Source organism: Ranitomeya imitator, chromosome 8, assembly GCF_032444005.1.
Source record: "Ranitomeya imitator isolate aRanImi1 chromosome 8, aRanImi1.pri, whole genome shotgun sequence".
Classification (NCBI taxonomy): Eukaryota; Metazoa; Chordata; class Amphibia; order Anura; family Dendrobatidae; genus Ranitomeya; species Ranitomeya imitator.
The window spans coordinates 19,911,581-19,938,790 of record NC_091289.1 but is presented as its reverse complement, the minus strand read 5'-3'; the positions used below and the strand labels follow the sequence as shown (position 1 = coordinate 19,938,790).

The 27,210-nt window shown below is 43.8% G+C and overlaps 1 protein-coding gene across 5 annotated transcripts in view; it reads left to right on the top strand.

Moving 5' to 3' along the window:
• MITF (melanocyte inducing transcription factor) overlaps positions 1-27,210 on the top strand; it is a 216,138-nt gene that overhangs the window by 112,779 nt on the left and 76,149 nt on the right. For 3 of the 5 annotated variants that reach the window (XM_069736512.1, XM_069736509.1, XM_069736513.1), the window contains exon 2: positions 7,436-7,682. In XM_069736512.1, coding sequence (XP_069592613.1) covers positions 7,436-7,682 — 247 coding nt within the window. Of the gene's footprint in view, positions 1-7,432; positions 7,683-27,210 lie in introns of all 5 variants that reach the window. The other 2 variants (XM_069736510.1, XM_069736508.1) reach the window with 1 other exon arrangement.

Genomic DNA, 27,210 nt, shown 5'->3' with positions numbered 1-27,210 from the left:
TAAAGGTGCATGTATATAAAGGGTTGGAATAAATAGCGGATGGCCAACGTCTGACATGTATGGCCGACTTTAGGTTGGAGTAGGTGAGCTGTATTCAGAAAAGGGCACTAGGACTCATGTAATAATTGGTCATGTCACGTCCTCCAGAGAGTGGGTCCAAAAAGGGGGTCCTGCTCCAAATCTACCGAAAAAGCTCAAAGGACCAAGTTGCCTATATCTAATGGAAAGCAGGGATAATTCGAGAAGAAAATACATTTTTCTACTCACCATGAAAAGGAGTGTAAAACAAGAGCGAATGAGTCAAACCATGTGGCCGCTATTAAAACAAGGAAGCCACCTCCAAATTGTTGAAACCCTAAGATTAAAATCTTCTCGCTAAGAAAAAGCCTAATTTTAACCTCCTCTTTTTGGTCCCTTTGAAGATCCAAGATCCATTTGAGATCAACCTCCACAAACTCAACTGGCTCTACCAAATGTTGGATCATTTCTACAGTCATGTCCAAGCCATGTCTTGGTGCCAAAATGATCACTTTCTCCAGATCCGATCCCTTCAATAGTCTCGCTGTTAGCACCAGTTATGTATTCGGCGTCTAGACATATCTCCTGGGTAAAAACCAAAGGAAAAAGACATCAAAGGATTGGAGCATTGTCTTAAACTGTGACGGACCAGGGATGACGGAGCCGTCCTACGAGAAAGGATGTATCATGTCTTCAGTGGTTTCAGTCTTCTACCAGTGCTCTACTAATCCCATATTCCCTGCTAATGTTCTTGGGAAATTGATGTCATATTCCCAGGTCCGCGGTCATGTTCTCCGAGGTTTCATGCTTGTAGGCCTTATATTATGGCTTCCAAACCCTATGGAGAAGGAGAAGTAGATACAATACGATATTATTTATTGATCCCGGGGGAGATAGTCCAACGTTTGCCCCAATAATGGTCATGGTCCACATATTGGAGTATGCTCGGAAAGTGTGTGATGGTCTCCAGAAAGACCTCGGTGGGAGCTGATAGGAACAGCCGCTCGGTTATCAATCCTTTACGAGACCGATTTGTACAGTAGCTTGTGATGTACATTGGAAGCGTGATGGAGAAACCAAGATTTAGTGTCCGTTACAGGAGATCACCGCCATAATGACTTGTCTTGTTGGAGTATAGAAAACATTTTTGATCATAGTGGAAAGGCTAAAAAAAAAAGTTAATTAAAAAAAATTCTGTACTGATACTTTTTGGACTGAAAGTGGCTGAGCAATCTGCTGATCTATAATGTCCCTTTAAGGGCATTTGGGCAGCAGTATAGTTTTTAGGAAACAATCCCTTTATGTCACACAAGTGAATATGTGACTTAGGTTCAGAGGTGAAGCCTGAAGATGCTCATGCCCAATGAAAAATCTGTAGCAGCCCTCCAACATAGAATAGTATGGTAACATGCGCTTTACGTACATATATTAGAATGTTCTCTGTCCCCTAGAAGTAATGACGTTTACTGTCTTTTCTTTCTTAATTTTTGGTTTTATCATTGTAAAGGAGGAGGAGGTGAGCTGTGACATCACCTATAGTGAATGGTGGATCCTGTGTTATCTACTGTATATAGAGGTGTTATCAGTCATTGTACAGGAGGAGGTGAGCTGTGACATCACCTAATGTGAATGGTGGATGCTGTGTAATCTACTGTATATAGAGGGGTTATCAGTCATTGTACAGGAGGAGGAGGTGAGCTGTGACATCACCTATTGTGAATGGTGGATCCTGTGTTATCTCCTGTATATAGAGGTGTTATCAGTCATTGTACAGGGGGAGGAGGTGAGCTGTGACATCACCTATTGTGAATGGTGGATCCTGTGTTATCTACTGTATATAGAGGGGTTATCAGTCATTGTACAGGAGGAGGAGGTGAGCTGTGACATCACCTATTGTGAATGGTGGATCCTGTGTTACCTCCTGTATATAGAGGTGTTATCAGTCATTGTACAGGAGGAGGAGGTGAGCTGTGACATCACCTATTGTGAATGGTGGATCCTGTGTTACCTCCTGTATATAGAGGTGTTATCAGTCATTGTACAGGGGGAGGAGGTGAGCTGTGACATCACCTATTGTGAATGGTGGATCCTGTGTTATCTACTGTATATAGAGGGGTTATCAGTCATTGTACAGGAGGAGGAGGTGAGCTGTGACATCACCTATTGTGAATGGTGGATCCTGTGTTACCTCCTGTATATAGAGGGGTTATCAGTCATTGTACAGGAGGAGGAGGTGAGCTGTGACATCACCTATTGTGAATGGTGAATCCTGTGTTACCTCCTGTATATAGAGGTGTTATCAGTCATTGTACAGGAGGAGGAGGTGAGCTGTGACATCACCTATTGTGAATGGTTGATCCTGTGTTATCTGCTGTATATAAAGGTATTATCAGTCATTGTATAGAAGGGGAAGAGGTGAGCTTTGATATCACCTATTGTGATTGGTGTAGTTTCAATTTCCAAACGAGCCTTGGTATAGCCTCCTCTTAGAGCCTTGTATTCGTCCATGCTCTGTCTTTTTGATAGATACATTTAAATAAAAATGTACCGAGTTTGTAAACACTTTTGATTGAGGAGGTTGTCTGATCTGGGACATTTTGAATATATTCACAAAATATTCTGTAAATGTCCCTAAGATTTAGGTTCTAGTGCCGCATCTCACATCTGTATCAAGGACGAGGCCTCATTGCACATTGCTGAGAAGAGAGAGGTGACTGCACGTTCGCAGTTCTCTCCATTCATTTCCATAGGCGATCCCAAAATTGCCAAGCACGCTTGCACTCCAATTTTCAAAAATGGACATACAAATGCCTGGAGAGAGCTACACATGCATGGCCACCTCTTCATGCCTTCCATCCATTTTCAGCATGGAAGCAGGTGCCAACGCTCAGGACGAATGCCGTTCCCAGTTTGTTTATACAGTTGATAAGCAGATTTATGTGTCTCCATGGCAACAGACTACAAACAATCTCAGTGTAGTCTGGCCCTGCAGGACCCCTCTAGATTATTATTCTTTATTATTATAGCACCATTTATTCCATGGCGCTTTACATGTGATGATTTGTTTAGAGCTTTTAACCATATACATGCATAGTTTTGCACAAGAGCTGCGTACAAAAAAATATATTTCTAAAAAAAAAAATATTCCAGATGTAGATTTTTAAAAACAATTATTTTTGATGTATTGGAAAAATACAAAGAATTGTTGCACAGCGACCCATTCCCCACGTAAGAGCACATGGATGTGGGAATCTCACTTTCTCGCCTTCTTGCCGTTGGACAATATAGAATTATTATTATCCTCCACATTATAGAATGAATATCTTGGTACCTGCAGCTTATCGGAATTTCACTTTCTTCCTTTATTAATTGCTTTTTTTTTTTTTCATTTTACGAGTATCACAGTCAATGACTTGTCTTGAGCAGCTAATTAGTGCGATTACTCCACCGCTGCGTTAGCCTCGGAACAAAGGTTTCGGTCCTGGTTTATCAAAAGGATCAGACACTTCGGGAATGCTGCGACCTGACAGGTCTTAAATAACAAGACAATCTCTTACCTCGGAAAATCGGCTTTGGAGTCCGACCGATTCATTGTTTGATCTTACCTTCAAACAGAGAGCGCACCCCCTTCTCCTTCAGCGCGTTATGGGAAGTCAATGAGCAACCCAGAGGTTGAGGTTTGCCGCGGAACCGCAAGGGTAACGGGCTACCGGCTGCGCGCGAGGATGTGTTTGGCGCAGTCTGTTATACATCCAGATTTTTCAGATGCGTTCTCGGCTTCTAATTAGCAGCGAATGTGACGATGGATGTGGAATTGTTTGGGAAATATCAGGATCCGACCTTGCGGTGAGAAGTCTGACACTGTGTTAGCAAAACTGTTAAGGATCTCGGAGGTTTTTCTAAATATACTATGGCAAGAACATCAGCAGGAAGTTAAGAAGAGGTGTACTGACTTCCTGCCAAAACCATCTGTGCAGAGATGATCTTATTTGCGTCTCATGTTAAAGGGACTCTGACCGGTCTGTTCAAACCAAGCACAGGCGCTCAGTGCAACTTGGCGTGGCCAAACATTTAAGTACAGGAGTTTGGTGCGCCGTGGCGTGGCCAAAAGTGTAAGTATAGGCGCTCGGTGCGCCATGGAGTGGCCAAAAGTGTAAGTATAGGCGCTCGGTGCACCATGGCGTGGCCAAAAGTGTAAGTATAGGCGCTCGGTGCACCATGGCGTGGCCAAAAGTGTAATTATAGGCGCTCGGTGCACCATGGCGTGGCCAAAAGTGTAAGTTTAGGCGCTCGGTGCACCATGTCATGGCCAAAAGTGTAAGTATAGGTGCTCGGTGCACCATGGCATGGCCAAAAGTGTAAGTATAGGCGCTCGGTGCACCATAGCATGGCCAAAAGTGTAAGTATAGGTGCTCGGTGCACCATAGCATGGCTAAAAGTGTAAGTATAGGTGCTCGGTGCACCATGGCATGGCCAAAAGTGTAAGTATAGGCGCTCATTACAGCATGGCGTGGCCAAAAGTGTAAATATAGACGCTCGTTGCACCATGGCATTGCCAAAATTGTAAGTATAGGCGCTCGATGCACCATGGCGTGGCCAAAACTGTGAGTACAGCTGCTTGATACACCATCGTGTGGCCAAAAGTGTAGGTGCATGCACTTGTTGCACCATGGCATGTTGAAATATTTAAGTACAGGAGTTAGGGGCACCATGGCATTGACAAATGTGTAAGTACAGGAGCTTGGGGCGCCATGCCATGGCCAAATCTTTAAATACAGGAGCTTGGGGCACCATGGCATATCTAAAAGTATAAGTACAGACTCTCTTTGCACCGTGGTGTGGCCAAAACTGTAATTACAGCTGCTCGGTGCACCATGGTGTGGCCAAAAGTGTAAGTACAGGCACTCATTGCACCATGTTGTGGCCAAAAGTGTAAGTACAGGCACTCATTGCACCATGGTGTGGCCAAAAGTGTAAGTACAGGCACTCATTGCACCATGGTGTGGCCAAAACTGTAAGTACAGGCACTCATTGCACCATGGTGTGGCCAAAAGTGTAAGTACAGGCACTCATTGCACCATGGTGTGGCCAAAAGTGTAGGTGCATGCACTTGTTGCTCCAATGCACGTTGAAACCTTTAAGTACAGGGGTTTGGGTCACCATGGCATGGCCAAATGTGTAAGTACAGGTGCTTGGTGCACCATAGCATAGCCAAACCTTTAAGTACAGGACCTTGGGGCGCCATGGCATATCCAAAAGTGTAAGTACAGACGCTCATTGCACCATGGCATGGCCAAAAGTTTAAGTACAGTCACTCGGGACTCCATGGTGTGGCCAAACATTTAAGTGCGCCTTCTGACCTGCTTGTTTCCTCTCCCTTCTTCCCCTTTTCAGGTTCCAGCCCTGGTGTACTCCTGCAGCCCTTTGATGGTTTACTCCTACAAGGTTGTGACCAATCTCCCCAGTGTGCAAGGATCTGCAGTGGAGCTCCACATGGAGGTGGCTGCAGATCCCTGCAGGGTCAGGAGGGTTAGAAGTGAGAAGTGGCGCCTCCCTATCACAGGATTGGAGGGGTCTCAGAGCGCCAATTTGGTTTCACTATACAATGTTAAAGGGTTCACTGGCAAGTAAAAAATATTTTTACAAAATGAACCTCCAGATTCCCTGATGGTGTCTTCTTCCTAGTGCAGTGATGATATCCAAACACAGAGACCGCTGCAGCCAATTACTGCTTGATAATCTTTTGTCCTGTTTCTGCTGACAGGGCAGAGTGGGGAGGCTCCTGCTGCAGCCAGTTGATGTACAGGCAGACAGGGCAGAGTGGGGAGGCTCCTGCTGCAGCCAGTTGACATACAGGCAGACAGGGCAGAGGGAGGAGGCGCATGCTGCAGCCAGTTGACGTACAGGCAGACAGAGCAGAGGGAGGAGTCTCCTGCTGCAGCCAGTTAATTTACTGGCAGACAGGGGAGAGGGGGGAGGCTCCTGCTGCAGCCAGTTGAACTACAAGCAGGCAGAGCAGAGGGGGAAGGCTCCTGCTGCAGCTAGTTAATGTACAGACAGACAGGGGAGAGGGGGGAGGCTCCTGCTGCAGCCAGTTAACGTACAAGCAGACAGAGCTGAAGGGAGAGGCTCCTGCTGCAGCCAGTTAATGTTCAGGCAGACAGGGGAGAGGGGGGAGTCTCCTGCTGCAGCCAGTTGTAGTTCAGGCAGACAGGGCAGAGGGGGGAGGCTCCTGCTGCAGTCAGTTGACATACAGGCATACAGGGCAGAGGGGGGAGGATCCTGCTGCAGCCAGTTGGCAGACAGGGGAGAAGGGGGAGGCGTCTGCTGCAGCCAGTTGACATACAGGCAGACAGGGGAGAGGAAGAGGCTCCTGCTGCAGCCTGTTGATGTACAAGCAGACACAGCAGAGGGGAGAGGCTCCTGCTGCAGCCAGTTAACGTTCAGGCCGACAAGGGAGAGGGGGGAGGTATCTGCTGCAGCCAGTTGACGTTCAGGCAGACAGGGCATAGGGGGGAGGCATCTGCTGCAGCCAGTTAACGTACAAGCAGACAGAGCAGAGGGGGAGGCATCTGCTGCAGCCAGTTAACGTACAAGCAGACAGAGCAGAAGGGGGAGTCTCCTGCTGCAGCCAGTTAATGTACAGGCAGACAGGGGAGAGGCTCCTGCTGCAGCCTGTTGACATACAAGCAGACAGAGCAGAGGGGGAGGCTCCTACTGCAGGCATTTAACGTACAGGCAGACAGAGCAGAGGGGGGAGGCTCCTGCTGCAGCCAGTTGACATACAGGCAGGCACAGAATAGTGAGGAGTAAAAGAGGGAACAAGGCTTAGCTACTGAGACACACAAAGAACATTTCTGCATATTATTTCTCAGTTTAAATTGTAGTTTCAGAAAAAAAGAATCAAAGAAAAAGTGGAAATTAAGAGGGGGAATGCCGGGATTTTTTTGTGCATTTGTTTCTATGTTTAGTGTTTTCTTCAAATGTTATTTTCTTTGGACATTAAAATAATCTTGTAAAAATAAGCTTATTGCATATTGTCCTGCAGATAGGACCCCAGAAATCAGCTACATTAATTTTCCTGCAGTGCCACCACTGGGGAAATGAGGTATTACATAATGCATGAACAGGTCTGGTCCTACAGATAGAGACCCTCTTTGTAACTAATTAACGGAGGGATTATAATATTTTTTTGTAGCAGGGTCTGAGTCAGTATATCTTTTATAATGACTATGTTGCATGTATTGCATTTCTTCGTTTTCACCCTTTCTTGGCCAAAACTGTTGCCGATGGTTCAGTCTGTGAATGGTTTGGATGTGTAGAGTCCGGTGCAGACCCCCGTCCCCCCATGCTTTGTGCACAGCGATAATGTTCCCAACTAATTAGGAGTCTATCTCTTTGGCTTTTTTCACAGCAGCTCAGCAGAGCATCCAGGAGCGTCCAAGCCTCCACTAAGCTCCTCCAATATGACATCACGGATTTTGCTACGCCAGCAGCTCATGCGTGAGCAGATGCAGGAGCAGGAACGTCGTGAACAGCAACACAAGCAGCAGGCAGCTCAGTTCATGCAGCAGCGAGTAGCAGCCAGCCACACATCGGCCATCAACGTCAGCGTGTCCTCCAGCCTGCCAGCCGCTGCCCAGGTACCAATGGAAGTTCTCAAGGTACGTGTCTTCCTTTCTCACTTTTCTCCCGAAAATCTAATTAACCTCCCACACCTTAGATATTATTTACCTATCAACCGCGATCTTGCGCTCAGTGACTAAAGGATGGACTCTCAAATAATTAATTGGCAAGTCAGCTTTGCTACATCGGTCCATTGTTTCTTAAAGCTTTTGGGAAGTTTTCACGTTACTTTTAATGTTCTTTGCAAATCGTCTGCACATCGTTTTTATAATCTATATGTAGCAGTGCTGAATTGGTTAATTGCATCATTGTTGCAGCGCCGGATTGATCAGATGTTGCAGAGCTGATAGGATTGGCAAAACTGAACTTATCCTATGCAGCAGGGCTGAGTTTGTTCGACAGAGGTTGTCGTTGATGGAGCAGTGTTGAGTTTATCGGATGTCATTGGGTTGAGTTTATCAGATGTCATTGGGTTGAGTTTATTGGATGTTGTTGAGTTTATTGGATGTCGTTGGGTTGAGTTTATCGGATGTTGTTGAGTTTATCAGATGTCGTTGGGTTGAGTTTATCGGATGTCATTGGGTTGAGTTTATCAGATGTCGTTGGGTTGAGTTTATCGGATGTCATTGGGTTGAGTTTATCAGATGTCGTTGGGTTGAGTTTATCGGATGTCGTTGGGTTTATTGGATGTCGTTGGGTTGAGTTTATCGGATGTTGTTGAGTTTATTGGATGTTGCTGGGTTGAGTTTATCGGATGTCGTTGGGTTGAGTTTATCGGATGTCGCTGGGTTGAGTTTATCAGCTGTCGTTGAGTTGAGTTTATCGGATGTCAATGGGTTGAGTTTATCGGATGTCGTTGCGTTGAGATTATGGAATGTCATTGGGTTGAGTTTATCGGATGTCATTGGGTTGAGTTTATTGGATGTCATTGGGTTGAGTTTATCAGATGTCGTTGGGTTGAGTTTATCGGATGTCGTTGGGTTTATTGGATGTCGATGGGTTGAGCTTATCGGATGTCGATGGGTTGAGTTTATCGCATGTCGTTGCGCTGAGGTTATGGAATGTCATTGGGTTGAGTTTATCAGCTGTCGTTGAGTTGAGTTTATCGGATGTCGATGGGTTGAGTTTACCGGATGTCGGTGGGTTGAGTTTATCGCATGTCGTTGCGCTGAGGTTATGGAATGTCATTGGGTTGAGTTTATCGGATGTCGTCCGGTTGAGTTTATCGGATGTCGTTGTGCTGAGGTTATGGAATGTCATTGGGTTGAGTTTATCGGATGTCGTTGGGTTGAGTTTATCGAATGTCGTTGGGTTGAGTATTGGATGTCATTGGGTTGAGTTTATCAGATGTCGTTGGGTTGAGTTTATCAGATGTCGTTGGGTTGAGTTTATCGGATTTCGTTGGGTTGAGTTTATGAGATGTAGCAGAGAAGAGTTTGTCATGTAATCCAGCTTAAGGTGATATCACAAGGTGTTACGTGTGGTTTAGTGCTGGATACGTGTTGTCAGAGGCTACTGATGTCAGCGGGATCCATACCGTGTGAGGGCTGATGCATGGCAGGTAGGTTGGGTTTAACCCATCCAATACTGCTTAATCTGACTATAGGTAGCCGCAGAGGAGGTTTGAGAACCAATAGTATCAATCCAAGCCATGGGCTGCTCTTACATAGTACTGCCCCGAAAAGTGAAATGACGAGTTCGGCCCTGCTACATCTGTAACTTGCGTTTATTCCTGCCTCTTATATCATCAGCGTCTGTGCACGAAAATAACGTAACCACCTGCAGGGAGGATAACACTTTTACCACGGGAGTCATCCGAAGTGTAAAACTGATCATTGTGGCCCCTGTCTTGTTAAAAAGCCGCGATTTAGAGGATTAGTAATGTCGGTGGGAGTGATTTACCTCACATGGCTGAAATCAGTGAAGTGAGGGACCGTTCAGGGCACGTTTATGGAGTAGGTGGCATTCTAGTCTGATAAGAACCACAAATCCCAGCGGACACTGTCAAACACATTTGGTTTTTTGAATAGCAGTACGGCTCTATGCACACCCGGCCACAGTCTACACCGGAGGAATGTCTGATAGAAGAATTACAGCCACATACACAGCGTAGTCTTATCAGTACGGATGCATTTTAGTGCTGTGACAACCCGTTTAAATGGTCGCTGTCATTTCAACCAACTCTGCGTAAATCAATAGTATAAGTTAAAATACGAAAATTTGTAATATACCTTATCAGAGAAATTAGGTTATTTCTCCACTTATGAGCCACTTTTCCTCACCCTGCCTCCTGAACTCATCATATACTGACAAGATCGACTGTCAACTCACTGAGTGATCAGGTTACAGCTGCCTAAGTGTTTCCCTCGCTCAAAGCTGAATTCACATAATACAGGATGTAACTCAGGATCAGTAATGTAATGTATGTACACAGTGACTGCACCAGCAGAATAGTGAGTGCAGCTCTGGGGTATAATACAGGATGTAACTCAGGATCAGCAATGTAATGTATGTACACAGTGACTGCACCAGCAGAATAGTGAGTGCAGCTCTGGAGTATAATACAGGATATAACTCAGGATCAGTAATGTAATGTATGTACACAGTGACTGCACCAGCAGAATAGTGAGTGCAGCTCTGGGGTATAATACAGGATGTAACTCAGGATCAGTAATGTAATGTATGTACACAGTGACTGCACCAGCAGAATAGTGAGTGCAGCTCTGGGGTATAATACAGGATGTAACTCAGGATCAGTAATGTAATGTATGTACGCAGTGACTGCACCAGCAGAATAGTGAGTGCAGCTCTGGAGTATTATACAGGAGGTAACTCAGGATCAGTAATGTATGTACACAGTGACTGCACCAGCAGAATAGTGAGTGCAGCTCTGGAGTATAATACAGGATATAACTCAGGATCAGTAATGTAATGTATGTACACAGTGACTGCACCAGCAGAATAGTGAGTGCAGCTCTGGGGTATAATACAGGATGTAACTCAGGATCAGTAACGTAATGTATGTACACAGTGACTGCACCAGCAGAATAGTGAGAACAGCTCTGGAGTATAATACAGGATGTAACTCAGGATCAGTAACGTAATGTATGTACACAGTGACTGCACCAGCAGAATAGTGAGTGCAGCTCTGGAGTATAATACAGGAGGTAACTCAGGATCAGTAATGTAATGTACAGTGGGGCAAAAAAGTATTTAGTCAGTCAGCAATAGTGCAAGTTCCACCACTTAAAAAGATGAGAGGCGTCTGTAATTTACATCATAGGTAGACCTCAACTATGGGAGACAAACTGAGAAAAAAAATCCAGAAAATCACATTGTCTGTTTTTTTAACATTTTATTTGCATATTATGGTGGAAAATAAGTATTTGGTCAGAAACAAACAATCAAGATTTCTGGCTCTCACAGACCTGTAACTTCTTCTTTAAGAGTCTCCTCTTTCCTCCACTCATTACCTGTAGTAATGGCACCTGTTTAAACTTGTTATCAGTATAAAAAGACACCTGTGCACACCCTCAAACAGTCTGACTCCAAACTCCACTATGGTGAAGACCAAAGAGCTGTCAAAGGACACCAGAAACAAAATTGTAGCCCTGCACCAGGCTGGGAAGACTGAATCTGCAATAGCCAACCAGCTTGGAGTGAAGAAATCAACAGTGGGAGCAATAATTAGAAAATGGAAGACATACAAGACCACTGATAATCTCCCTCGATCTGGAGCTCCACGCAAAATCCCACCCCGTGGGGTCAGAATGATCACAAGAACGGTGAGCAAAAATCCCAGAACCACGCGGGGGGACCTAGTGAATGAACTGCAGAGAGCTGGGACCAATGTAACAAGGCCTACCATAAGTAACACACTACGCCACCATGGACTCAGATCCTGCAGTGCCAGACGTGTCCCACTGCTTAAGCCAGTACATGTCCGGGTCCGTCTGAAGTTTGCTAGAGAGCATTTGGATGATCCAGAGGAGTTTTGGGAGAATGTCCTATGGTCTGATGAAACCAAACTGAAACTGTTTGGTAGAAACACAACTTGTCGTGTTTGGAGGAAAAAGAATACTGAGTTGCATCCATCAAACACCATACCTACTGTAAAGCATGGTGGTGGAAACATCATGCTTTGGGGCTGTTTCTCTGCAAAGGGGCCAGGACGACTGATCCGGGTACATGAAAGAATGAATGGGGCCATGTATCATGAGATTTTGAGTGCAAACCTCCTTCCATCAGCAAGGGCATTGAAGATGAAACATGGCTGGGTCTTTCAACATGACAATGATCCAAAGCACACCGCCAGGGCAACGAAGGAGTGGCTTCGTAAGAAGCATTTGAAGGTCCTGGAGTGGCCTAGCCAGTCTCCAGATCTCAGCCCTATAGAAAACCTTTGGAGGGAGTTGAAAGTCTGTGTTGCCAAGCAAAAAGCCAAAAACATCACTGCTCTAGAGGAGATCTGCATGGAGGAATGGGCCAACATACCAACAACAGTGTGTAGCAACCTTGTGAAGACTTACAGAAAACGTTTGACCTCTGTCATTGCCAAAAAAGGATATATTACAAAGTATTGAGATGAAATTTTGTTTCTGACCAAATACTTATTTTCCACCATAATATGCAAATAAAATGTTAAAAAAACAGACAATGTGATTTTCTGGATTTTTTTTTCTCAGTTTGTCTGCCATAGTTGAGGTCTACCTATGATGTAAATTACAGACGCCTCTCATCTTTTTAAGTGGTGGAACTTGCACTATTGCTGACTGACTAAATACTTTTTTGCCCCACTGTATGTACACAGTGACTGCACCAGCAGAATAGTGAGTGCAGCTCTGGAGTATTATACAGGATATAACTCAGGATCAGTAATGTAATGTATGTACACAGTGACTGCACTAGCAGAATAGTGAGTGCAGCTCTGGAGTATAATACAGGATGTAACTCAGGATCAGTAATGTAATGTATGTACACAGTGACTGCACCAGCAGAATAGTGACTGCAGCTCTGGGGTATAATGCAGGATGTAACTCAGGAGTATAATACAGAAAATTAACCATAATCAGTACAGGATTAGTAGTGGAAAACATTTACAAAGTTACTTTTAATGCAGATTTTATCAGTATATTTTCTCTACAAGAATATAATAGATGCATATACCCGTACAGATCCTATGCTCTAGATTTCCCTACTATTTTTCATTTCCGTACAATTGAGAGTTTTCAGACTATCAGTTACATCACAGGCTTCACCTGCATGATCGCTCGCTCCTTACAGTCTCTGAGGATAGTTTTACTGTGAAGTGTGATTTATATCATCCCGGTCTTCAGACTATGAGGCTCAGGTATAGACAATTTATCCTACATGTCCCAAGGAAACCAATTTTTGTGCTTTGTTTTTTTCTTTCCATCTCTACAAAACTTAAACCTAAAGTTTGTTTTGTTTACTTAAATTTGCTCTATTGTTCCCTGTTATCTGCCAGACTAACTGTATTGGGATGAGGGACACAGGGATTTCAGAATGCTCCTTGTCCCTTTGATCACTCCCTGATATATAGTGTACGTCTGACTATTATTTTTTCCAGAAAGTTCTAGAAGGTTTGGACTTTAACTCCTCGTAGCCTGTTTGTAGTTTTTTTTTTTTTTCAGATCATCATTGCGATTCCTTCTTTTTTTGTTTGTAACTCAAATGAGTTGCTGGCTACAGAAGCTTTCATTCCTTGTTAGATGAGAATCGGCAGGAGCTTGTTAGTATCTGGGCACCACGGGGACATCTAGCTTCCTAATTACTGGAAAATTCTCCATGCTTAAGAATAGATTTAATTTCACACATTGAGATTTAGACCAAAGAAAGTAAAAAAGGCAAACACAATGCATCTTTATCGGGGAGAAACGAGATTAGGCTCCCTCTTCGGAGACAATAAAGACGGATTATTACTGGCGGAAGTAAATAAAAACACTTGTGTTGCGGAGAAATGGCTGATTGTTCCTATACTTTACATTGAGAATCGGTGGGGTAATTTATTATTTCAGTTGCAACCATTCCGTAATCACTATTTAAAAAAAAAAAAAATAGATGAATTATTAATATTGCTCCAGTTTTGTTACCTGGACACTTTTTGAAAAACTCAAATCCATAATGTTATGGATCAACAGGTGAGGTGGATTCTCTAAGCTGCAGGTCGGCTGAGCAGCACGGGGCGGAAGCGTTGGTGCAGCGACTTAGATATGAATAGCTGTTAGTTACCGGTCCCGGCTCCAGCGCTAGGCTTTGATTCCTTTTCCTAAAACTAGCTTGATTTGTGTTAATCCACGTTGGGTTATCGTTGTAATCCAGCAAACAACTCTGACATCGTCAACCAAGACCTTTTAAGGTTGGCTTAGGTGTTGTTCCCTACCTGGGTGTTCAGTGTGACGCCAGTCGCTACTCACGGATAAGCCATGAGGCTGGGTAGTCAAGAGGTTCGAGGTCAAAAACCAAGTGAATGCGTCTTAGACAAAGGGGTGAGACAAAGGCATAGTCAAGAAACCGTCCGAGGTCAGAATTCCAAGAAGATAGCGGATCACGACAAAAGGGCTAGGCAAAGGGATGGTCAAGACAAATCCAAGGTCAAGCAGCAAAGATTAGAATGCAAGACAAATTACTCAGAGCACACACACACCTTGTAAGTAGGGTTGAGCGACTTTTACTTTTGTAGGGTCGAGTCGGGTTTCGCAAAACCCGACTATCTCAAAAGTCGAGTCGAGTGAAATCAGCCGATTATCGCGAAAAGTCGGGGATTGACCGAAACACGAAACCCAATGCAAAGTCAATGGGAAATCTCTCTCTCTCTCTCTCCGTCCCTGAACAGAAAAGCTGGTGTTACACATTGCATATCGCTACAGCGCACAAGATGACGATAGGCGTGCACGCCCCTAAGACCTATGTCATCACTCTGCCCACGCTCCTTCATTGGCTGAAAAAATGGCGCCAAACGCGTCATACGAAACGCGACTTTGGCACGAAGATCGCCGACCAGCATGGCCGATCCCAAAAGTCGGCGACTTTTGAATTTGTTCGATCCGTTTCGCTCAAGCCTACTCGTAAGCAAAGCTATAATTGGCACAATCTAAGACACAGAGCTGGTTAAATAGCCAGGTAATTACTCTGGACAGGAGACACATGGATGAAGCCCCGACACACCATGGTCCTGATTGGACATGCATACTGTCACTCCAGACACTGACAGTGCAGGACACCTCAGCATCCAATTGGACGACTGAGCTATCACTCACCATACTCAGCACTCTCCATTATTACATTGAACAGAAGAACTGTCATTCACTGCATCCAGACACTCTGCTTGGAGGAGTCATGACATTCATGAAGTAGAGCATCCTGCTATCACCTACTTTTCCAGGAGTTTGACTCATCTTCCACTTGACTTTACTCCTTCCAGGTCTCTAATTATTTTTCCAGGTACTCCTGACTGCTATCCAACAACCAGCTCCTATTTCCAAGCTGATTCTTCTGCTGTTGCACTCTCATCTCTGCTGTGTCATGTTTCATGTTTACAAACTTGTCTTCCCTGCTATCAAAGTACGTGATAATTTATCTGTTTCTGCTATCCTTGTACTCTTGCACACTTACAAGGAAACTCTTTCTGTGTGTAATCATGCATCAGTTTCAAGATATCAGATAGCATATACAACTCTGCCATCCCTGTGTTTATGCTAACTTCTGGTAGCGAGATACTAGCTTGCCCAGAGTAGTCGGTAGGGGGCTGCCATCAGGAAGCTTAATGTGGCGGTCCGAAATGTCTCCCCTAGCGGCTGCATTTTGCCTCCCTGGGGACTGGGAGTCGGACTTTCTCTGAGTCGGCTGTCAAGCTGACAGTCGGTTCACAGAAGGTGCAACGCACCGGCTTCCATGAACATTTGTTCTCGCGTCTTTCACTGCCGGGTCAGAGTGATGTCAGCAGCGTAATCAGGTCATGTGATCATGCTACTAACATCACTCTCTGGCACTGGAGAGGCGCGCATTGGTGGTAAGTTCTTTAGAACAGTGGAGCTGAAGACACTGAAAATTCAGTATAATGGGGAGATTTAGCATTGGGGAGATTTAGTGTGTGGGAGAGATTTAGTGTGGGGGAAGGGATGGGAGAGACTTAGTGTAGGGGATGGGTGTGGAAGATTTGAGGACAGAAGTTTGGGAAGCAAGGAAGGGACAAGTGCAGACACATTATGGGGAGCGGGAAAAATTTGAAGACACTGTATGAGGAGCAAAGGGGGAATGAGGAAACCGTACAGGGGGATGGGTGCAGACACAATATGGTTAGTGGGGGGATGGGTGCAGACACAGTATGGTGAGCGGGGAGATGGGAGCAGACTAGTGATGAGTGAATATACTCGTTACTCGAGATTTCCAGAGCAGGCTCGGGTGTCCTCTGAGTATTTTTTTAGTGCTCGGAGAATCATTTTTTTTTCTCCGCAGCTGGATGATTTACAGCTACTAGCCTGCTTGATTACATGTGGGGATTCCCTAGCAACCAGGCAACCCCCACATGTACTTAGCCTGGCTAATAGCTGTAAATCATTCAGCTGAGGCGATGAAAACTAAATCTCCAAGCACTAGAAAATACTCGGAGGACACCCGAGCATGCTCGGGAAATCTCGAGTAACGAGTATATTCGCTCATCACTAATGCAGACACAGTATGGTGAGTGGGGGGATGGGTGCAGACACAGTATGGTGAGTGGGGGGGATGGTGCAGACACAGTATGATGAGTGGGGGTTGTGTGAAGACACAGTATGAGGAGCAAGGGGGGAATATATGCGGTGGTCGGTGCAGACACCGTATGATGAGTAGGAAATAGGTGCAGACACAGAATGTAGAGGATGTGTGAGAACACAGTATGGGGAGTGAAGGGTGGAATTTATGTGGACACAATATGGCGAGCGAGTGGAGGTTTGAGTGCAAACACAGTGCGGCGAGTGGGGGGATGGGTGCAGAAACAGTATGAGTAGCGAGGGGATAAATGTACGCAGACAGTATGGATACCAGAAAACCTCTGAGCTTGCTTATACATTTCTGCTATTCCTGTATGTAACCACATTCCCACAGCAAGATGCCAACTGATTATACATCTTTGCTGTTATTATGACTTCCCTTTTTGAAAAAGCTGTAACGCGAAACGTGCGTCAAAGGGAGCAGTAGGGAGACGCATGGTCACTGCCTTTGATAATGGGTAAGCATGATTAAGCCCTTAGGGGAATCTTATTATGTATGATGCACTGATATAATCTTTAAATGCAGATTTGCTATTTACTATGATTGATCCTTTTGGTGCAACATTCTTGATCTAGCCCACCCTTGGGAATATGTGACCTAGTCTCCCTTACTGTACCAGCATGTCTCCTTGATTTCCTTCTTGTATGTATATTTGATACTGTTTGTCGTACTATTATTAATAATAATACAATTTTCTACTTTTTACTCTATGGTGGTTTTTTTTGTACTCTATCCTGTTGTGTATATTCATCTCTTTGCTGTTATTGTACAATCCGTACGTCTAGCTCAGCTGCATCTAGTGCTTCCAGTCTTGCTTGCCCATCTATACTGGTCATCACTGATCCAGCAGAACCAAGCATGGAACAGGCATCTTTGAACAGCAGTGCTGATGCCAAGGTGATCCACAGCAATCATCTTTGATTTCAAGAAGAACTTAGTAGCAAGTATTCAGTGTCCCTGTAGCGCCCCTAGAGGAGAAATTAGGCATTACACATTGAATTCAATGGACTATCTGTGTAATACCTAGATGTGTTGGGTCCTCCAGAAGGGTAGACGCTATCTGTGGCTAATTAATTAGAAACATATATATGGGACCCCCCCCCCCAAATCCTTCTTGTCTTAGAAGATGCCACTTCTATAAAAGACACTGGTTTTATACTGAGGCTTAAGATCATCAGCTTCCGCCTCTGCTAGATCAGAGTCCACCGTGGTCAGGTGGGCCATTACGACCCTATATCAACCGTCGTCACCCACTCCACCATTCTGTCCATTAGCGTTGGTCAACTTATTACCGTAATTTTAATTTCCTTCCTCCGAGTTTTTATCTCTTAACGTCTATCCAACATTTTTTATTACAGCAGGGGACGTAGAAGGCGTAGAATAGTCCATTGTCCGATCTAGTAACACCAAGGTATCTCATCGAGGAGGCAGGGGACATGTAGGAAGACAATGACTAAGGAAGAAACCTAATGATTGCACGATCATAATTACATGCGGATTAATCATTTTCACAGCCCCGGTGGCTACTGCTCCCTGCGCTGACGGTGATTGGTTCTTCTATGCTTAAAATACGTCTTTCTGATCACACTGAATACTTTGAGTGTTATCTCTTATTTCTGGGAGTACAGGGACATATATATATATATATCTGTCAAAGACTATATTATAGGAACCAAAGGTGAAATATTACTATAATTATAACCCCCAGGCATCAAAATAACAAGTCCGACCTGTGGAAATTGCATCAGTCCTTCGTAATTAACTTTGTGTAAAACTGGATCTTTATACATTAGGCAAAAAGTTCTAAACTTCTCATTTCTGCCAATTAGTAAGACATTCCACTTACAATGTAAAGAGTATGTATGTCTATGTTTGTTTCTTTTTGCAATTGGTTAAAACCATTTCAGAGATACTTTGCAACTTTTGTCTTGAAAACAAAATCTCCCACCGTTTTGTGTATGCAGCTCCTAGGCAGATCTATAGGTTTTCATAGTTACAGACTACAATTAAACCATGGGTGTAGTCTGATGCTTCATCAGGTACTACACTATTCCTTCTTTTTATTTAGTTTTTTTAGTGGTGTTATGATAGGTTTCTCTTTAAATCTAAGACATGACTTTATACTGTAGATGTCTATGGCTACTAGATTTAGCTAATTAGCTAGGAAAAAAACCTGCAATGGACAAAACGCGCAATAGGATATTATCTGGGCAGATGTTTTAGAAAAGAATGTTCACTGGCGTGCTCACCTGATCAAGTTGTGTGCACACAACCACTGGAAAAGATTTAGGCTGCCGCAGACCCACGATGAAGAAATCACGTCACTGGAAGCAAATGGGTTAAACTGCACGGCTGTCGAAGGATGGCGGAAAGACGGGAATCAATTTCTGTGGTTTATTGGTCAACGCGCTTCGAAGGTTCAAACTTCTTCATCAGGACAAAACAACGGTAATCATGACGGAAGGACGGGAATCAATTGCTGCGGTTTATTGGTCAACGCGTTTCAGACTTCTTCATCAGGACAAAACCACGGTAATCATTAAAGATTACCTTGGATTTGTCCTGATGAAGAGGTTTGAAACTTCGAAACGCGTTGACCAATAAACCGCAGCGATTGATTCCCGTCCTTCATCCTTCAGTGTAACCCATTTGATTCCAGTGCCATTAGGTTTTGCTTATTGATTTCTACAGTGTTTATTGAGCACTTTCCTATATCTAATTTTTGGCAAAGATCGGTAAGTGCCGGTAATTTTTGGGATTCAATTTACATGACAGCCAGGTGGCCCACCATTTGTCAGATTCTTTTGAGGGCTGTGTAGGGGTTAATGCAATACATTACACTCACCCGTCCTAGATTCTTGCCTGCCGTTATGCCGCCTCCGCCCTAGCCTCCCAAGCTTCTGTGCCGTTCTTCAGTTATTCCGGCGTTGAGGCCAGTGATTCATCTCACATGGCCACATTGGCGATAACGTGTCTCATTGATGTTAGTGACATATCTCACCCCCAATGTGACCGTGTAAGGCCAATCGCTCAGAAAGTAGTGCCGACACAACTGAAGACCACCGTTCAAAATCGGGGAGATACTTAAGGACAAGTGAGTATAATGTGTGTTATTATTTTTCAAATCCTTCCTCTCCATTTATTATAGTTAAACATCTGGAGAGACTTCAAAGCGTAATTTCATGGCACTTTTATTTTGGACTATTTGGACTGAGTTGAACCTCCTTCCTGAATCAAGCGAATCTGCCCAATACTAATTTTCAGAGATTTTGTCATCTTTACTTAGTGTCAATTATCTTGGTGGCCATTACTGCTTCCATAGAAGTTCCACAAGTCCTAAACGGAAATCTATTTAACTTTATCTTTTTGCATCCGATATTCTGATCGCACTCGGCCATTCAAGTTAATGAGTCCATGGAAAAAATTGGACTTCACTTGGATCCGATTATCACTCACTGACAGAATGGAGAAGATGGAGACTTTTTTTTTTTCCATCTTCTCATCCGAAGAAATCGGATCACACTGTGATCACTCTCTGATCAAACACTGACCAGAGTTTGATCAGAGTGAGATTTGCATAATCGGACCAGTGTTCTCGGATGAGAGAATAAATGCTGGTGTCACCTTCGTCATACTCTGACCCATAACTCTCATCCTAAACCCAACTCCTTAACGTTTACTCCAGTAAGGAAGAGCACGTTAACTAAGCAGATTGAAAAGGTACGAAAGTACCACCCATTTGCCCTTTAGAAGTCTTGTAAACTTGGAGGAAGATCCTTTTGTAAAATGATGGCCAAAAATTTTTCCAGAAACAGATATGGTCTCCAAATGAAATATTAATGGAGTTGTCCACTGCTACGACAACCCGTTCTTGAACGAAATGTTTGACCCCGATAAAATAAAAAAAAACTATACTCACCTCCCATGCCGGTGCCATTCCAGTGGTGTCAGCACTCGCGGTCCTGGAGCTTCGGTGTGGTGGAATGACACATGGTGCCGGTGCCCACTAAATGCTGACGTCACTGTCCCGGTCTTCATACAGACTGGACATGATGAAGAAGTCTGGGCTGCAGCTGATCTCTGGCTTCCTCTGCATGTTCAGTCTGTATGAAGGGGGGACAGTGACGCCAGTGCTGATTGGGTGCCGGGAACCACGTGTCATTCCACCGCACAAGAGCTTTGAGACCATGAGTGCTGACACCACTTGAACGGCGCCAGCACGGGAGGTGAGTTTAGTTTTTTTTTTATTTTATCTGGGCCAAATATTTAGTTCAAGAAGGGGTTGTCCTAGTAGTGGACCACCCCTATAAACGTGAAGGAAACTGTAACTTTTACCTTTGAGATGGTCTGCTTTGTCCTATTCTTTTTATTAGATTGGTCCCCTCTGCCAATATGCTGATCACTGAATATCCCAATGATGAGATCAGTCAGGTATAATCTCTTGGAGAATCTGGCAGAATTTTTTTTTTCTACAGCACTTCTACAGGTGAAATGAGGTATTACACATTTCTCATTAAAAACAATAGCTGTCCGTGTCATGCATGGATATGCTGGGTCCTCCAGAGTATAAATCGCCATTTGTAACTAGCTTAGTCTCAAACATGATAATTCTGCCTTGGAATTATTTTTTTTTTCTAACTTTGACAGCCACTTTAGTTCGACTTTCAAAGTTTTCTTTCTATAACTTGTTCTGTGACTTTGCTCGAGTTTAAAGTAAAGTTAGAGACTATACAGGTTTTTTTTTTATTCTCGTTTCTTTTGTTCTTTGATTTATTGCCGTTCCATCTCGTACACCTCTAGATTTTGCTCTCTCATAAATCAGTGTTTGCTTTGTTAAGAATTTTCTCCAGGTTGGTCTCTTAGTGCAAGAAAACAAAGTGTTCTGAAAACAGGTGCATGAGCTGCTGCACCACGAATCTGCCGAACGTCTGCAGCCATTCATATTGGAGGCTGGCAGCAAGCGGTCGAGGTCATTGCTGCGGCGGATAAGGTCTACTGTGGGTATAGCAAATATCATATCTTTTCTATTATGTTATTTTTGGATTGTTCTACTGGACAATAGCCTTCAACATGGTCTAACTTATGGTCAGCCATAATTGGGACTAGAAGTTTGATTGTCTATCTTTAGAAGAGGCCATAAGTTTGTAACTAGATGAAAGGGCTACAGGGTTTTATGGGCCATGTCAATCAGTATCAGGCATGGTCACGTCTTTGAGTATCAGGCGTGATCACACCCATGGATACCAGGCATGCTCACACTGATAAGTATCAGACATGGCCATGCAAGTGAGTATCAGGCATGGTGATGCCCGTGGGTGTCAGGCATTGCCACACCAATGAGTATCAGGCATGGTCATGCCTATGAGTTACACGCATGGCCACACTCATGAGTATCAGGCATGACCACACTCATGAGTATCAGGCATGGTTACACCTGTGATTATCAGGCATGGTCACTTCTATGGGTATTAAGCATGGCCACACGCATGGGTGTCAGGCATGGCCACACTGATGAGTATCAGGCATGACCACACTCATAAGTATCAGGCATAGTCACGCCTGTGAGTATCAGGCATGGTCGCTTCTATGGGTATTAGGCATGGCCACACCCATGGGTGTCAGACATGGCCACACCCATGGGTACCAGGCATTGTCTCACTGATGAGTATCAGATATGGCCATGCAAGTGAGTATCAGGCATGGTCATGCCCATGGGTGTCAGGCATGGCCACACCAAAGAGTATGAGGCATGGCCATGCCTGTGAGTTACAGGCATGGCCACACTCATGAGTATCAGGCATGGTCGCTTCTATGGGTATTAGGCATGGTCACACCCATGGGTGTCAGACATGGCCACTCCCATGGGTACCAGTCATGGTAACACTGATGAGTATCAGACATGGCCATGCAAGTGAGTATCAGGCATGGTCATGCCCATGGGTGTCAGGCATTGCCACACCAATGAGTATCAGGCATGGTCATGCCTGTGAGTTACAGGCATGGCCACACTCATGAGTATCAGGCATGGTCACACTTATGAGAATCAGGCATGGTTACACCTGTGATTATCAGGCATGGTCACTTCTATGGGTATTAAGCATGGCCACACCCATGGGTGTCAGACATGGCCACTCCCATGGGTACCAGTCATGGTAACACTGATGAGTATCAGACATGGCCATGCAAGTGAGTATCAGGCATGGTCATGCCCATTGGTGTCAGGCAAGGCTACACCAAAGAGTATGAGGCATGGCCATGCCTGTGAGTTACAGGCATGGCCACACTCATGAGTATCAGGCATGTTCACTCCTATGGGTATTAGGCATAGCCACGCCCATGAGTATCAGGCTTAGTCATGCCTGTGAGTATCAGGCATGGTCACTCCTATGGGTATCAGGCATGGTCACACCCATGAGTATCAGCCATGCTCACCCCTATGGGTATCAGGCATGGCAACGCCCATGAGTATCAGGCTTAGTCATGCCTGTGAGTATCAGGCATGGTCACTCCTATGGGTATCAGGCATGGTCACACCCATGAGTATCAGCCATGCTCACCCCTATGGGTATCAGGCATAGCCACGCCCATGAGTATCAGGCTTAGTCATGCCTGTGAGTATCAGGCATGGTCACTCCTATGGGTATCAGGCATGGTCACACCCATGAGTATCAGCCATGCTCACCCCTATGGGTATCAGGCATGGCAACGCCCATGAGTATCAGGCTTAGTCATGCCTGTGAGTATCAGGCATGGTCACTCCTATGGGTGTCAGGCATGGTCACACCCATGAGTATCAGACATGGTCACACTTATGGGTATCAGGTAGCACATCACCCCTAGTGCTGGACATACTTTTGATGTAGCTTATTTGGCTGATGCTTATCTGTCTCAACTTCTCCAATTTTCAGTGGGGAGAAGGGAGAAAGCCACTACCAAAAGTCTGGATTACTTCCTCTAAAGAAAATTGAAAGGATTAGGATCCAAATTCACAAGTACCCAGTTGTTATCTCCCTGATGGTGAAGGGTTGGGAGATCCCAAACTTATATACAGTAATAGTCTCCCATCACACCAAAATTGGTGGTTTTCTACCTACTTTTATCCAGTTAGTATGGAGGCCCTGAGTGACCTTATCATGAGTAACCTAAGAATCAGATGGCAATTACTAGCAGTACTTGCTATGTCATATCTGCAGCACATGTTCTTTCTGCCAAGCGTTTGACATTTTTCTTTGTGGGATGTACCAAAAACCTATAATAAATCTACAATGTCTAAACATGGCCTTATAGAGTTTGGAACTGACATGGAAATCATATTGTTTAATACGGTCCTGCATTTGTGGAAAAAACAGGCACAACAACCAGTGTCCTAACAAAGTCTGGTGCGATTGCTTTTACCTGTAGAGCAGCAATGGGGGAATGTGATTTAAATGGATCCCCTCCTTCAGACAACCACAAATATCCCAGCAATCAGATGTAATGTATGGAGCAATCGGACATCAAGTATTTAATTTCCCCACAGCGCCTCCACAGGACAACTGAGGCATTATACCTTTCCGATTGAAATCATTTAATTGCCCATGTAATGTACAATGCCACATTGTTAATGCAAATCTGTCACCAGACTGCATGCATTGTTAAATAGATCCTTGGACCTGATGAAGCCTGTGTACTTACATTGAAATGTAAGGACATTGTATAGTCGTTATATTACAATGAGGGTTTTATGAGTCTCCTAAAGCACTTTAGAAAGAATTATAGAGACATTCTTACTTGGATTTGCCAAGTAATTATTGTATATCAACTTCATCCGGTGTAAAAGATCTATAGAATAATTTATACAGTTTCTGTTGTAACATCTGGTGCCAAATTCGCTTTAAAATATAGTGTAAATGGCCACTGGTTGCCAAGGCTAACTGATGAGGGTCATGTTCATCACCCCTGTTATTAACCCTGAATATAAAAAGAGGGTAAGAACATGTTTTTCCCATTCATATGATCCCTTTAATGGTGGTGTTATATGTCATTCCATACAGCATGGATTCCAGCTGTGTACATGACCAGCACCCAACAGTAATTGATGCAGTTGGAATTATCTCCGTTCGCACAAGTGTGACAATGGCATGTAACAGGCTACAACATGGCAGCCATCGGTACTGATTGTGGGGTGTCTATTGTCAGTTGTGCCCCTTATGAACACCATCATCATGTCCGCTATGTGAGATTTCCTATAAATCCCAGCTAATTGCCAGACTTCATAGGAGATTATTATTATTTATTATTATAGCGCCATTTATTCCATGGCACTTTACATGTGAGGAGGGTTATACATAATAAAAACAAGTACAATAATCTTGAACAATACAAGTCATAACTGGTACAGGAGGAGAGAGGACCCTGCCCGCGAGGGCTCACAATCTACAAGGGATGGGTGAGGATACAGTAGGCGAGGGTAGAGCTGGTCATGCAGCGGTTTGGTCGATCGGTGGTTACTGCAGGTTGTAGGCTTGTCGGAAGAGGTTGGTCTTCAGGTTCTTTTTGAAGGTTTCGATGGTAGGCGAGAGTCTGATGTGTTGTGGTAGAGGGTTCCAGAGAAGGGGTGATACGTGAGAGAAATCTTTTATGTGAGTGTGGGAAGAGGAGATAAGAGGGGAGTAGAGAAGGAGATCTTGTGAGGATCGGAGGTTGCGGGTAGGTAAGTACCGGGAGACGAGGTCACAGATGTATGGAGGAGACAGGTTGTGGATGGCTTTGTACGTCATGGTTAGGGTTTTGTACTGGAGTCTCTGGGTAATGGGGAGCCAGTGCAGGGATTGACAGAGGGGAGAGGCCGGGGAATAGCGGGGGGACAGGTGGATTAGTCGGGCAGCAGTGTTTAGAATAGATTGGAGGGGTGCGAGAGTGTTAGAGGGGAGGCCACAGAGCAGGAGGTTACAGTAGTCAAGGCGAGAGATGATGAGGGCATGGACTAGGGTTTTTGTAGATTCTTGGTTTAGGAATGTACGGATCCGTGAAATATTTTTGAGTTGAAGTCGGCAGGAAGTGGAAAGGGCTTGGATATGTGGTTTGAAGGAGAGATCAGCGTCAAGGATTACCCCGAGGCAGCGAGCTTGTGGGACTGGGGAGAGTGGGCAGCTGTTTACTGTAATGGATAGGTTCATTGGGGGGGGGAGGAGGGGGGTCGGGTGAAATGGGGGAAAGACAATGAATTCTGTTTTGTCCATGTTAAGTTTTAGAAATCTAGCGGAGAAGAAGGATGAAATAGTGGTCAGACATTGAGGGATTCTGGTTAGTAGGGAGGTGATATCTGGTCCAGAGATGTAGATCTGTGTGTCAACAGCATAGAGGTGATACTGAAAGCCATGAGATTCTATGAGCTGTCCCAGGCCAAAGGTGTAAATGGAGAAGAGCAGGGGCCCTAGAACTGAACCTTGCGGGACAGATAGGGGGCGAGGTGAGGAGGTGGTGTGTGAGTGGGAGACGCTGAATGTCCGGTCTGTTAGGTATGATGAGATCCAGGATAGGGCCAAGTCTGTGATGCCAAGGGATGAGAGGGTCTGTAGTAATAGGGAATGGTCCACTGTGTCAAAGGCAGAGGACAGGTCCAGGAGGAGGAGGACAGAGTAGTGTTGCTTGCTCTTGGCGGTTAATAGGTCATTGGTGACCTTAGTTAGATCAACATTTTTCACAATAGTATTGCATTGTATTCCATGGACGATCAAGCGATCGCAGGTTCAAGTCCTGTAAGTGACTACCGTAATTAAAAATGCAAACACTTTTATAAAGTTTTTGTAAAAAAATATATATGTATATGAAATGTTAAATTACTCCCCTATTCTGCATGTGTAAATAGCAAAATGTAAGAAATTAAAAAAAATTGAAAATATACTTGGTATTAGCAAAAAACATTAAAAAGTGTTTGAACAAAAATAAAAATAAAAGTTTAAATCACTCCCCTATTCCGCAAATGTAAAAAATAAAAATATATTTGGCATTGGCATGTATATAAATTCCTGTCAGAATAAAATTGGATATTTAGCTTTCCTGTAGTGATTAATGGCAGAGAGAATTTTTATATTGAATAATTTTTAGACTGATGTTCTTAATTTTTTTTTACATATTTTACTTTATATAGAATAATTCTGAGAATAAATTCATTATATCAACTACAATAAGGAGGGTGCACTTTCTCTACTAAAATTTTGATTTTCAGCTTTTCTATAGTGATAACTGGCCGATAGAGAATTTTTATATTGAATAATTTTTAGACCGATGTTCACAATTTCTTTTGAACGTATCTTTCTTTATATAGGCTAATGCTGAGGATAATTGGTTAAATACACTACAATAAAGAGGGTGAGCTTTCTCTGTTAAAGTTTTATTTTCATCTTTTCTATAGCGATTACCGGCAGAGTGAGAATTTTTATATTTAAATAATTTTTAGACCGATGCACAATTTTTATATTTTAAATTATATCTTACTTTATGTGGGTAAACACTGAGAATAATCTGCTTATATCAACTGCAATAGGGGGAATGAGCTTTCTCTGCTATAATTTTGATTTTCAGGTTTTTTAAAAATTATAAATTGGTTCAATTTTTGCCATCTTTTTTTTACAATTGCAACAGATTTCTCACTTTTATTTGTTTTTTTTAGATTTTAATTTATATGATCTTTTAGAAAGACATATAACTAGAATTGCTGACTTAAAATCTAAAATCCTTTACTGGATTTTTTTTTTTGATGACCTACAGATTTTGGGCCAAAATAAGTCACATTTTTTTAATTTATAA